The 12,709-nt window shown below is 39.8% G+C and overlaps 1 protein-coding gene across 1 annotated transcript in view; it reads right to left on the minus strand.

Moving 5' to 3' along the window:
* LOC101856102 (sex peptide receptor) overlaps positions 1-12,709 on the minus strand; it is a 60,694-nt gene that overhangs the window by 36,124 nt on the left and 11,861 nt on the right. Inside the window, exon 2 of the mRNA XM_005100038.3 lies at positions 1,602-2,855. Within this exon, the coding sequence (XP_005100095.1) occupies positions 1,602-2,034 (433 nt within the window). The 5' untranslated portion in view covers positions 2,035-2,855. The remainder of the gene's footprint in view (positions 1-1,601; positions 2,856-12,709) is intronic.

Raw genomic sequence — 12,709 nt, forward strand, 5'->3', positions numbered from 1 at the left:
GTGTGTGTGTGTGTGTGTGTGTGTGTTACTACTGGGGCGTCTCATCCCTCTCACTCCAGGTATGTCCTGACTGGTGGAAACTTGTCTCCAAAATGATCATAAATGCGTCGTTGATGGCGTTGATGGTGTAAAAATATTTGCATTTAACAAAACAAACAAAATCAAGAATCATGTTTGAAGTTATGTCAGTGTGACACAATACAGTGCATATGAAATCAACAAGAAACAAATATAATATGTGTCTATTGAGTCATGGTCTAGTGCCAAATATATCTACAAATGCCTACCCTAACAAGATGCGTTGATACTCTACTCCATAATCTCTCTCTCTGTCTCTGTCTCTCTGTCTCTGTCTCTCTCTCTCTTTCTCTCTCTCTCTCTCTCTCTCTCTCTCTCTCTCTCTGTCTATCTTTCTATATATCTATCTATTTATATATCTACCCATCTTTATTTCTATCTATCTATCTAGCTAGCTACCTATCTACAGAGGCAGAAAAAGTCATCAAACTGAAGAAGATAATATTATTATTATTTTCTATTGCAAGAAATTGACCTGAAAATTTTCAATTTTTTCACCATACGAAATGATCATGTCATCAAACGAGGGAGATATGATAAGAATCAGTGAAAAAGAAAGCAAGATATCCATCAGCTATTAATTAGTCTTGTTTGATGCCTGGAACATAATGTTCCCTGTATGTCGCAACTCCACATGATCTGGCATCGTAGACATGACCCCAACCAGGAAGTGTTCAGCAGAAAAAAAAGAAAACAAATGTTTTGCAGATATTAATTTAGTTGTTGCAAACGGATTTTTAGATGAAGAACAAAACAAAACAACAAACAAACAAAAAACAAACAACGAGTTCTTATACTGGCTATGTCTTTTACAGATATGTTTTCATTTTGAGACTTTTTCACGCTCTTATCAACACACTTTAGATCATTGAGGAGGCATGCATTGATCCTGCCTGGTAGAGGCAATCCAGGCTAAGGGAAATACGACATGTCAGTAGAAACTCTAAGGTCCTTGATAAAAAGTACCGTGCCAACACCTGAATTTATCTCGGGTTCCCTGCGCGTGACAGCAAATCTCATACTGACTACAGCACAGACGCCTATTTTCTTATATAACAAAATGTCTCCAAAATTTCAACAGACCCGATAGGAGCATGAATGAGATGATAGAGCTGAAAATCAGGTTGATAACAGCATCGATAGCAATGTAATCGATGAGTGAGTTATTATGTCCCTGACAAAGTCCTAGAGGCAAAATGCCAGACAAATTCGTAGATATTGAATGTCTACTAAACCTTGATATTCAAATCGGTATGTTTTTGTTACTGCAAAAGGCTTTGGCAACGACAACGACGACGACGAAGAAGGAGAAGAAGAAGAAAATGATGATGATGATGATGATGATGATGATGATGATGATGATGATGATGATGATGATGATGATGATGATATGATGCTGATGATGATGATGACTGCAGAGCAGAAGAAAGTTGAAAAGGAGACAAATGTGGCGGGTTTAACCGGGGGTGGGGGATGGGGGGCAATTGAGAAGATTTACCTCATGAGGACTAAACACGCTTTACCTTTCATTGGATGGCATACGCCTATGTACCTCTCCAAGGTGAAGGTTACTGTAAGGGTCACCGAGACGTTGCTGGACATATCAGCAAACACGTGACACCAAGGTGACCAATGGACGTACGAGTAGGACCGCCTGAAAGCGTCGTAGTGCGTGAGGCTGAGAGAGCAACTGAAGACGAGATAAAGAAGGTCAAAGATCGCCAGCGCCGTGAGGTAAGAATTAGTTGAAGACTTCATACACTTTCGTGTCAGCACGACAATGCTCAGGGAATTCCCGACCACTCCTACAAACACCACCAAAGGCACACAGAATTTCTGAACAATGATCCTCGTGAGGATCAAAGCGTCCTGATTGGACGCTTCAGGCACACGGTTCTCCTCTGAGGGCAGAGGGATGCTCCCATTTGTTACATTCGATATCAGCAATGACGTCATCTTTATTGTTGAGTACGGGGGGGAATTTCTATGCAGTTGTAAAATCGTCGCTGGGAATCAAAGTTTCCAATTCTGTTTGACTGACGAATATCCACGAATGTATTTCCAATTTCACGTGAATTGATCGCGAAGAAAAGAAGACAGCAAAAAAATAAAAGAACCTCCTTTGAAATCGAATACTAAAGCAAGAAGCTCTCACAGAGAAAGCTGCATCGATTATTTAACACATCTTTGGAATCTGCATAGACACAAACCGTTAAAGGTTTGGCTACTTCCTATATAAGTGAATGGCTCAAGCAGTAAAGTTTATTTCACTGTCGTCCCAAAAGGTTTTACATTTTGTTTACTCTATCGATCGAAGAAAAAAACCCAGCTGTCGTCTATTCATCGCAAGAAACAGCAGCAACAAATACTTCTCTGACTTTTCCCCTTCAAAGAGAGAAAAAAAAACAACCTCAACTTAATTGGTATCTGTGTCTTGAGACTAGTTAATCCCAACTAAAACGAGGTGAGTAGGCCATAGGAGTTCGCCAAAACTGTGACTCCAGACACACGGATTGCTTGTAATGATGAGAATGCAAAAGATCTGGCTCGGAGATGGAGAACGTTGATAACGGCCTTTTGTTCGTGTGGCTTGTTGCGTGAACGTATCACAAAGGCGAGGTGCGATAAAATGAAGAGTGCCCCTGTCTTCTGCAGTTTTCTCTTGTCACTCAACTTTGTCTGAGTGATTTCTATCGTTCCCCTCACGGCTTTGGGTCGATTCGACGGTCATCCGGTGCACCAAACGTAGAGTCTCCGTCTCTTCAAAAAAACTGCTCCTGAAATGTAAAATTCAATGACTGGATGAGAAAACGCAACATTTCAAGAGTTCTTAACAAATTGTTAAAGGAATGAATCTTTTAAAATGTGTTCAAAGACACACACACACACACACACACACACACACACACTAACACACACAAACACACACACACTAACACACACAAACACACACACACACACACACACACACACACACACACACACACACACACACATACACATTCACACCCAGACACAAAGCTAAAACAGAACACACAACAAATGAAAACCTACATCTAAAAAAAAGGAAAGGAAAACGGATTTGAACTGAGTCCCACTCATACCAGTGGCGGTCACAACAGGATTACAGCTGCAGCCGACACACAATAAATCCTCGAGTCTGGTTTCTTATAAGGATTAGAAAACACGTTCTTTTATAAAATTACGCATTCTGACAGACATGCTCGGATAACGGTGGTCCAACTATAGGCACAATCCTTAAACAGGAAGAGAAAGAAAAAGCACGCCAACAAAGAAAAGAAGCAGAACAGCAGCCAACACCGATGTTGCATTGCACGTAAGTGACTCACAGTTGATCTAACTTCATTCTGGTTTTTGGTTTCGTGTGTTAAGCCGTGAGGGTGGGTGGTTGGTGGGTGCTCTGGTGTGGTTTGCCTCTTCTGTCCTATCAAACATCTATTGTCTTTATCTCACCTTCTTCTTCTTTGTGTTTGTTACTCTCTTGTAACCATTAATCTCCTGCACTTAAATGATATTATTGTGTTGCAAGTGCCGTAAAACACTTTAAAAAACTAAACCGAGTGGGTGGTTGGCGGGTGCTCTGGTGTGGGTTGCTTCTTCAGTCCTATTAACCATCTATTGTCTTTATCTCCCCTTCTTTATTTTTGTGTTTGTTACTCTCTTGTAACACCTTTAATCTTCAGCATTTATATGAACTTATTTTGTTGCAAGTGCCGTAAAACACTTCTAAAAAACTAAACCGTGTGTACAGAAAAGGGAGAGGAGGGGAGCGGAGAGGGTTGACCCATTTTAGGTGTTGATGCAAATCCAGCCTTTGGTCAAGTACATGGTGACACTGTCTCCATGTGGGCTGGCGAGACGTGTTGAGATAATAAATGATTGAATGAAAAGTAGGCACAAGGTGTTAGGTCGTTTCCCAAAGGTGACAACAGAACTCGATTACGAAATGTCGTTAAACGCCCAGAGCATGCAGTAAACGCTGTAGAGCAGAGATATGTGTTATATAAAAGCAGGCACTATTGTTACCCATGCATCTCAAATATGTCTTGTCAACCTCCATCAGACTAAGACACAGGTACACACTCCCTTTCCACACAAATTGTCAGATCACGCAGGGGCAGATTTGTACCTCTAAAGACAAGGAAAGAAAGATATAAAAGAATTTTTTTTCCGTCTAGCATAATAAGGCTATTGTCAGATTAAGCACAGATGTGTATTGCTCTTTAAAGTATGTATCTATATAACTCCAAATGTCTTGTAATTACATGCGGTTGAATGAAGCATCTGATGTGATATGTACATTTTGTCAGCTTTAGTTCTTTTCATATTGAATTCTAACGAGAGTAATATATCAAAATGTAAATCTTTATGTATTTTTACTGTCCTGTAGAGCCAAGAAATATTTCTCTCGGGGATAATCAAGTATTATCTCATCTTATCTTATCTGAAAAGAGAAATACAAGAAAAAAAATTCTAACTGAATAAGTAAGACGTAATGACTGATCAATTGGTATAGGGTATCTTTTTAATACTTCTTAAAGTGATATACAGAGGTAAACAATCAGGTGGTTTGAACACATGACACGCGGGGCACCTCACCTGCCTGCTAGTAAAGTAAACTACAAACATTATCAGGGTACAAGGCAAGAGGAAAACCAAGGTAGACCTGAATCGAAAGTGTGAAGGATACCTTGAAAACGTACAACATTCCACCCAGCCTGGCCATCCAACTTGCTGGAGACAGAAAACTCTTTCTCTCCTCGACGCTTTAGAGGTACAAGAGGAAGGATACAGTAACGTAAGTACGATAAGTTAAAGCGATAACACTGAATACTCATACAATGAATACTCATTTGTTACAGTGTATGTGGGAGCTCTCGTGGCCAAGAGGTTTAGGTGTACGCCTCTCATTCAATAGGTCACGGGTTTGAATGTGGATAGCGACGGAAAATGTTCTTTTCTAAAATTTTCTCCTTTCAAATCATTTCCTGCTCTTGGAGAATACTCTGTCGTCTGCTTTCTCCTCCACTTTTTGCCCCCACCCCCTCTTGAGGGTTCCTGACTTTTTCTGCAGCCTTTTTACTGCTACTCCTTGGCTCCTTCATGCTGCTATCTCTCAGCCATACTCCATATCTTATGGTAAAAAAGATCTACACCTAGCCTTCTCGGACAAGGGCGAAAAATCTCGGAGGTCCCGTGTGCAAGTCGCGCACGCTAAAAATCCCTTGGTGGTCCAAAATCGATTGAAGTAGGCTTTAGGCGCCACCCGGGCAAAATTCAAAATGTATACTGTGTCCCGCTCGCTCATATGACCTTGTGCAGTTCCGAGTGCCGTAAAACTCTTACAAAAAAACCCAACAACCAACAAACAAAACAACAGCCACAACATCAACAACAAAACAGTGTATGTAAATTTGATTCCCCTTACAACTCTAACCGGGACATCACGTTGGTCCCCGGGTCGTGTTGTAGCCGAGGCCCACACTGTATTTCCTTGTCACTGCTTGCTAACTTCTTTACTTTTGCTTTTCTTTCTCTGCTGCTGTTATGAGTCGAGGGGGATGCATTTTTCTATGGTAGGCCAGATCTGGAGCTCTTTCAATTGGGATGTTATAAACTTGCTAACACATAACATAAATTTTGGGGCATGATCTAATCTATGCGCCTTACAACCATTATTACCGCTGCGGATACACCAACACACAGAAACATTCTCGCCTCCCCGGGAAACAGTAAGTGCCAGCTTCCGAATAAGAGCTCCAACACTTGCAGACTTACAGGATCTGCGGTCTGGTATCTATTCCCACGTTGGTGAAGAGAGGAAAATTCGAGTATAATGTTTTTCCCTAAGAATTACCATTGGGACCTTGATCTTTGACGAGGTTTGAACATGTGCCCTTTTGATCGAAAGCCTTACCACTAGACCACCGACACCACTTCATTCCCATCCCTCGTTTTCATGAGCACTTATAATGCAAAATCAATTTTTCTTCGAGGCAGATTTTACATGATAAATTATGGCCATCGGCGTGTGTCCTTGGGCAAATCTCCATACCCTAACGCCAAAAGAATTTATTTGGAGATTCCAGTGGAAAAACCAGATGAGTCACATAAAAGAATAACAAAAAATGTATCCCCCTTCCCCCCAAAAAATAAACCAAAAATTTTTTTTAAAAATATATATTTGTTTAATTTTCCCTTGCAGTATTCTTTAAAAAATCGAAAGTCCTCCTCAAATGATCGCAAAGTCAGCCTAGCAAAGCTTGTGCTGTGTAAAGTTAAAGAAATACTATACTATCTTTGAGATAAAGACTTTCAAATTTTGAATTGTCGTTTTCTCCACTTAAAAAAAAACCCCGTTACTGTAACTTATCTGGCATTTCCACGTCGTCACATATTTTCAGTTATAATCTGAGTGACATCCAGTTGTTTTGTCGTTCCCAGAAGGGTCTCAATGTTCTTTGTCAAATGGATTGAGGATGTTTTTCTGTGCTTTTTTAAAATCTGAACCACCAGAATCAATATAAGGGGTTGAATAGAAAAATAGACTAAGTTGCATTAACCTTACCAATTAATCTCTTTTTCACTTTTAATTGTAGGTATGGCTTTTTTCTTAAAACTTGATTTGCTTTTTAAAAATAAAACAGTTTGAGAATGATCTTGGATGTTTATTTAACTTGATTAATTTCATAGGTATATATTCTGAAAGCACTGTTGTAAGGGTTTAGTACCCTGATTTTTTACCCTTAAAATTGACGTATGCGCATTTTTGTTCGGGTCACTTCTTAGAGATCTTTATCGCAACCGGAGGGTATCCATAACAGTCAAATCTGTTCTTGCCACCACCGGTCCAACATAATACTCACTTATACAATCTCGGAGGGCCCGTGTGCAAGTTGCGCACGTTAAATATCCCTTGGTGGTCTAAAATCGATAAGAGTAGGCTTCGGCCGCCACCCGGGCAAAATTCAAAATGTCCTACCAACTGAAAATATTAGGAGTGTCCCGCGCGCTCATATTATTATGACCTAATGCAGTTGCGAGCGCCGTAAAACACTTTACAAAAACCAAAAAAACACAATAAACTTCTACAAACGATCGGATTTCACTTTCTATTACCTCCATTTAGGCTGGGATTTTTTTCTCGAAATAATAACATTATAACGACGTTTACATGTCTAAGATTCGTCACTGTGAAGGTTTAAAGACTCTATCAACTCTAAGGTTGTTTAAGAGGCGGAGCATTCGAATGTAACATTCACCACCCCCCTTCCCCCCACTCCCTCCCCCCACTCCCTCCCCCCCAATGACTCTTACATGTGTGGGGGCAGAGGCTAAATTGACAACGCAACCCTATCCGTATGCCCTGGGGTCAATTAGTACACCCTGGTTTGTATTCTTCACATTTTAGAATACTTCTAGAGCGAAGATCTCTTTGAAACTTTTAGTATTTCTTTTAAAAAATCATTTTGACAGACTGCTATGCAAAGTGTACGGACCGGACTAACGAATAAATTTCCTCTTTGGAAAGTGAGGGCATAGAGTTCCCCACGTCGTATGGATACGATAGTAAAACACGACATACTGATAGGGTTATGTTGTTTCGTTAGGCAGAAATTAGGGTACATTGACGAGCCCTTGATTCCGCAGAGTCGAGACGTAAATTAATATAATATATAGTAAGATTAAATTAAATGCATTCACATAAGCTAGAATCCCTATCACACATCACAGATCGACCTCGACAGACGCGATAAAACCACTTAACCGCATAAAAGTGAACAATCGAAACTGTGTCATAGGGGCACAATCAATATACAACTTAAAAAATATAATATCATATCATAATCACTGTATATACTCTACCCAGGGGTGCGGAAAAAAAAATCATCACATCAGTCACAAAAGAGAAGAACGATCTCCTCTCAGATACTCATTCCGGTATTTTCTAGTCAATAATATTATAATACGTACTATGCAGGTATTGCTAGACCTTATGTAACACAATGCTCGAGTCAGCTGTTGAATTACAATCCCCAAGTAACAGCTGCTCGTATTATTATTATGGGGGGAAAAGATCCATTGATTCAAAAATATTCAAAAAATCCCCGTTCATATAAAATTGTTGAATTTTTTGTAGAGATGTGGTTGGGGGAAGGAAAAGTAATAGGGAAAGCGAGAGTGAGTGAGTGAGTGAGTGAGTGAGAGAGAGAGAGAGAGAGAGAGAGAGAGAGAGAGAGAGAGAGAGAGAGAGAGAGAGAGAGAGGGGGGGGGCGGGCGGGGGAGAGCGAGTGAGAGAGAGACTAATCCGTCAAAGCCAACAAAAGTAGGTTCTGCTAGAATCAATGCCTTGTATCATATACAAATGGAGTTAACTACGAATCTAGAGTGATTAATAAAAGACTCGAAAACTGAAAAATCTACAGAAGTCTGAGAACACTGAAACCGTAACCGTAACCCGATCTCGTAAGCCTATTAAGTACATAACCCGACTCCTAAAATGAAGGTTCATTCTGACCTTGACATCATAAAAATAAACAAGTTGACTTGAAAGGCATCAAGAACAACTGGTAAAGACCTAAGTAAATCTGGTTATCTGCACACAAAAAAACGTTCTAAAAAAACCGGAAATAATGCTTAGTGACCATAGCCACCCACTGACATCGGAATTTCAATTATCGACCCGCAGTGAACGATACATTTCCCAAAAAACCCAAGAACAGACAGATATAGAAACAATTATTTGTACCAACTGCGATTAGGTTACTTAGCACACAAGTGCTACAAATTAAACAGAGAGAGAGAGAGAGAGAGAGAGAGAGAGAGAGAGAGAGTGTTTTACGGAGCGGGTCGTTCCAGCACGTGAGACGTGTGTTTACTAATGTACTGTCTTGTTGTGCGCATGCGTGAGTGCACGTAATCTTTGTAACGTCTATTGCCATTGTTATCGACCAAGACAAATTTCTCCCTGCGAGAAGAATAAAGATTGTCATTGTCATTGTCATTGTAACTTTGTAACAAAAAACAAAACAAAACAAAAACACCACAGAAAAGTGAAGCAACGTTGGGGTCTGTCGTATTCAACATCCCCCCCCCCCAAACCCCCCCCCCCCAAAAAAAAAAACCCACACGAAAAGAACAAAGATGTGATGGCTAAAGTCAAGTAGAAAAAGAGGATATAATATTAATAATTATGAAATTTGTCATCTTTCTGTTGCCATCATCCCTTTGACTTTCCTCTGGTTCTCCTAAGTATTGCTTGCGTCGTTCATAGCAATGTGAAGATCTCAGTTCGTATTTAATGTTGGCTTTTAGTATAGTGAATGCGTGAAACCCAAAATGAACAGCAGTGAAAGCAACTGCCTGAAATAGACCCGCGCCAAGCTCCTGTTGTTCCACACGCAAGCCCACATAGGGCATGTTTACAAGTTTAAAACAAAATCGATGGTCGTTCTTTCTTTACAAAGGCTTATTATACATTTTTATACTTCTATCAGGAACACAATTTGACTTTCAAGCTTTATCTCGCTTCCAACTTTTGCCAAGAGTTTCTTTTTACGTCTATGTGCCTACTTTTGGAAATTGAGCAGGCTCCCTGGAGAACTTGTCGATTTCTGTGTACATGACCTTAGTAAGTATTCCCACATTTTACTGTCAAAGCAAAAGTCAACTCAGAGGAATCAAAGAATGAAAAAGAACAGCCGCCAACAAAAAGTAGATGCCTGTTTCTTACGTGCCTATTGACAGCGGGTGACATCAGATTTTTTTTCTGAGACAGGAGTATTCTAAGGGATTGTGCCAATTCGCACACAACGGTACACTACTGGCAAGAATTTGTGTAGTATTCAAGGCCATTCAGCCAATTCTTTTTCGGAACGGAAGCCAATTTGGTATTGCCCTGAGGGACCTCGGGAAACCATACTACATGTTTGCATCGTGGGTCAAAATCCTAATAAGCTATTACACAGTATAAATAGCTAAGTAGCGCACAGGAGAAATTACTCATGGTGGGCTATCAAGAGAAACAGGTCATAAAACGTAATGAAGCGCGCGGATGAGGCATTGATTTTGATGTGTGTGGGAGGGACTGAGTGAATGAGGAAAATGGTTTTTACCTGGTCGATGTATGATAGGAACAGTACAACGGCGCTTTAACGAAAAGGTGTTGTAGTACACGTAGATATTCTTATATTAATATATCGGTATCACGTGATTGATTTGTTATAAACATTACATTACGCTCCCTTCGCTACACTGCAAATAGTATGGTTGGCAGGTTTGTGTTTCCGTGCCTACTTGGGTCACTCGTGTTGAGTGGAAAAAAGCATCCTAGAAGGAAAATGGAGTTGCTTGACAAAATTATTATATCATTTTTCCATGTCTGGAGTGCAACTGGAGTCTTTATAAGTTATACCCAAAGAAATACGTATAACCAATTTCCCACTGTTTCGTCATATTATTGGCCACTGAGCACTATAAGTTGATGGTTTCAATGGAAGACTTTGACTTATTCAAACTGAGCAATTTATGTCCGCCAAGTCATGAGGAGGGGGGGGGGGGGTGTTGCTACAGAATAAGTCTACCTCAGCTAATACCACTCCTAAGGAGCATATATTTGGTGTGGACGATTATATGGCAATGGAGATTTGTCACCAATTGTCCACAACAATTTTACTGATTAGGTTGCCATGGAAGCGGGGGCCATATTGGATTTTAGAGACATAATGTGGTACCATTTTATCACCCTACTTAAGAACAGATTAGGTTCATACTTAGCATGTACACTTATAAGGCAAAGATCAAATAGTCTACCGGAGATATTTTTTATTTCTACTTTAGTTTTTTTTATGGCACTTTCAAATCCGGCTCTAAGCGAAAGAGCGACAAAACTGAAAAAAACCTAGGTTTTCAAGCTCACAGATTAAGAACCGAAGCATTTATCAACAATTCCTCTCAAAAACCTATATTTGTATGGTTTTAACATTCTGTGAAAGTCCCATTGAAATTGAGTCCGAAATAGAGAAGTAAAATAGTACCAACTGTGAAAAAAAGTGGTGTGCTTTTTTCTTACAAACTTGGTAAATGTTTTCTCAAACAGACTCAACACTAATGTCTAAAATCTCCCCAAACACCACTTTAGGGTGCAGGGAGGCTTGTGTACCTTTCTAGATATTGTTCAAGACATGTCCAGGAATTTTAAAGTGTAATTATCTTATTTTGAGTAATTTGTTCCCAGATAGGCATTTTTAGCTGCCCCCCCCCTGCCCCCCAATAATGGAAACATTAAGTGCATGCACCTATGGCAAAGGTAGGTGGTAAACTTGAAATCGTGTATTCTGTATTTTCAAGACAAGAACGTTTAAGGAAAAAAGTGGCGAAAACGAAACGTGTGTATCATAACCTATCTGTTAGGGAAAACGATGATAAAATATGCCAACTGTTTCTCTGATAACGGCTTTTTAAAAAAGAAACAAAAGCAGAAGCACAAAGATAACCAAATGATGAGTTGGTTTGAACGTGAGGACTTGTAAAATTTGAATCCCAAATATTTGTCTAGACAGATAGTAAAATTCGCGTTGACGAAGCAAATTTGAGAGTGGTTTGAAATAATTTTGATCTCGCAGAACTTCCCAAGAGCATACGCTTAGAAGAGTGTGAGGTCGTTGACACCTAAAACTAAAAAAAAAACTCTCAACGTATAAAAAGAATAGTTTGAATGTTGCAATCACACTGATGTTTTACGAAGTCGGGGCTGTAAAAAAAAGATGATAGTATCATTTTCAATAATTATTTTGTCTGAAAGTTTAACCTGTGCTGAAAAAAGAGGGAAACTACTCTCAAAATGCTAACTTATGTTACTCTAACTTAAGAACTTTGACTTTTACATGTGAGAGATCTCATCAAGACGGAAAGTACTGACGTAACGTAATTCGCATGCTTACCAGCAGATGGGCCAACAATATGTCTATGTGACTACAGCCCAAAGAAATAAACTTACATTTGTTCAGTTTTCCAGTAAAATAATAGATAGCTCGAATAGGATAACGGAGACGGGAAATCCAAGTAGATGACGGGTCATCATTATGTTGTGGCCACCGCTCAAAAAGATAAGTGTTGCTTTGTTCAGTTTTAGAGTAACACGTTCTGGAAGATAGCTCAAAAAGAAAAACGGAAAGGCGAAATCCTCGTTCCTTCTACATGACCTCTAGAATTGGGGTCTCAAACTCAAGACCCAGAGGCCAATTATTGAAGCCCGCAGGACGATTATGTTGCGTGCCCTGCATGACTCGGTTGTTTATTTGGAAAACTTTAATGCGTATACTCAAAACGTTCATTTCGAAATACGTGATGTGACCCAGGCTCACTCGTACTATTTCCAGCTGCCCCTAGGTATGAGATTTGTGCCAAAAGACAGTGCTTTGAAATTAATGATGCACATCATGTTTTTCGATCTCGTAAATGTGTGGATTTGAAAATTGCAGCTTCTCGTTGGCACAAGTGTCACAGAGATAGGGAGAGAAAGAATTGGAGAGAAGAGAGAGTGGGAGAGAGAGAAAGAAAGAGAGAGACAGCGTGTGTGTGTGTGTGTGTGTGTGTGTGTGTGTGTGTG

The sequence above is a fragment of the Aplysia californica genome, unplaced genomic scaffold (genome assembly GCF_000002075.1).
Source record: "Aplysia californica isolate F4 #8 unplaced genomic scaffold, AplCal3.0 scaffold00234, whole genome shotgun sequence".
Taxonomy (NCBI): Eukaryota; Metazoa; Mollusca; class Gastropoda; order Aplysiida; family Aplysiidae; genus Aplysia; species Aplysia californica.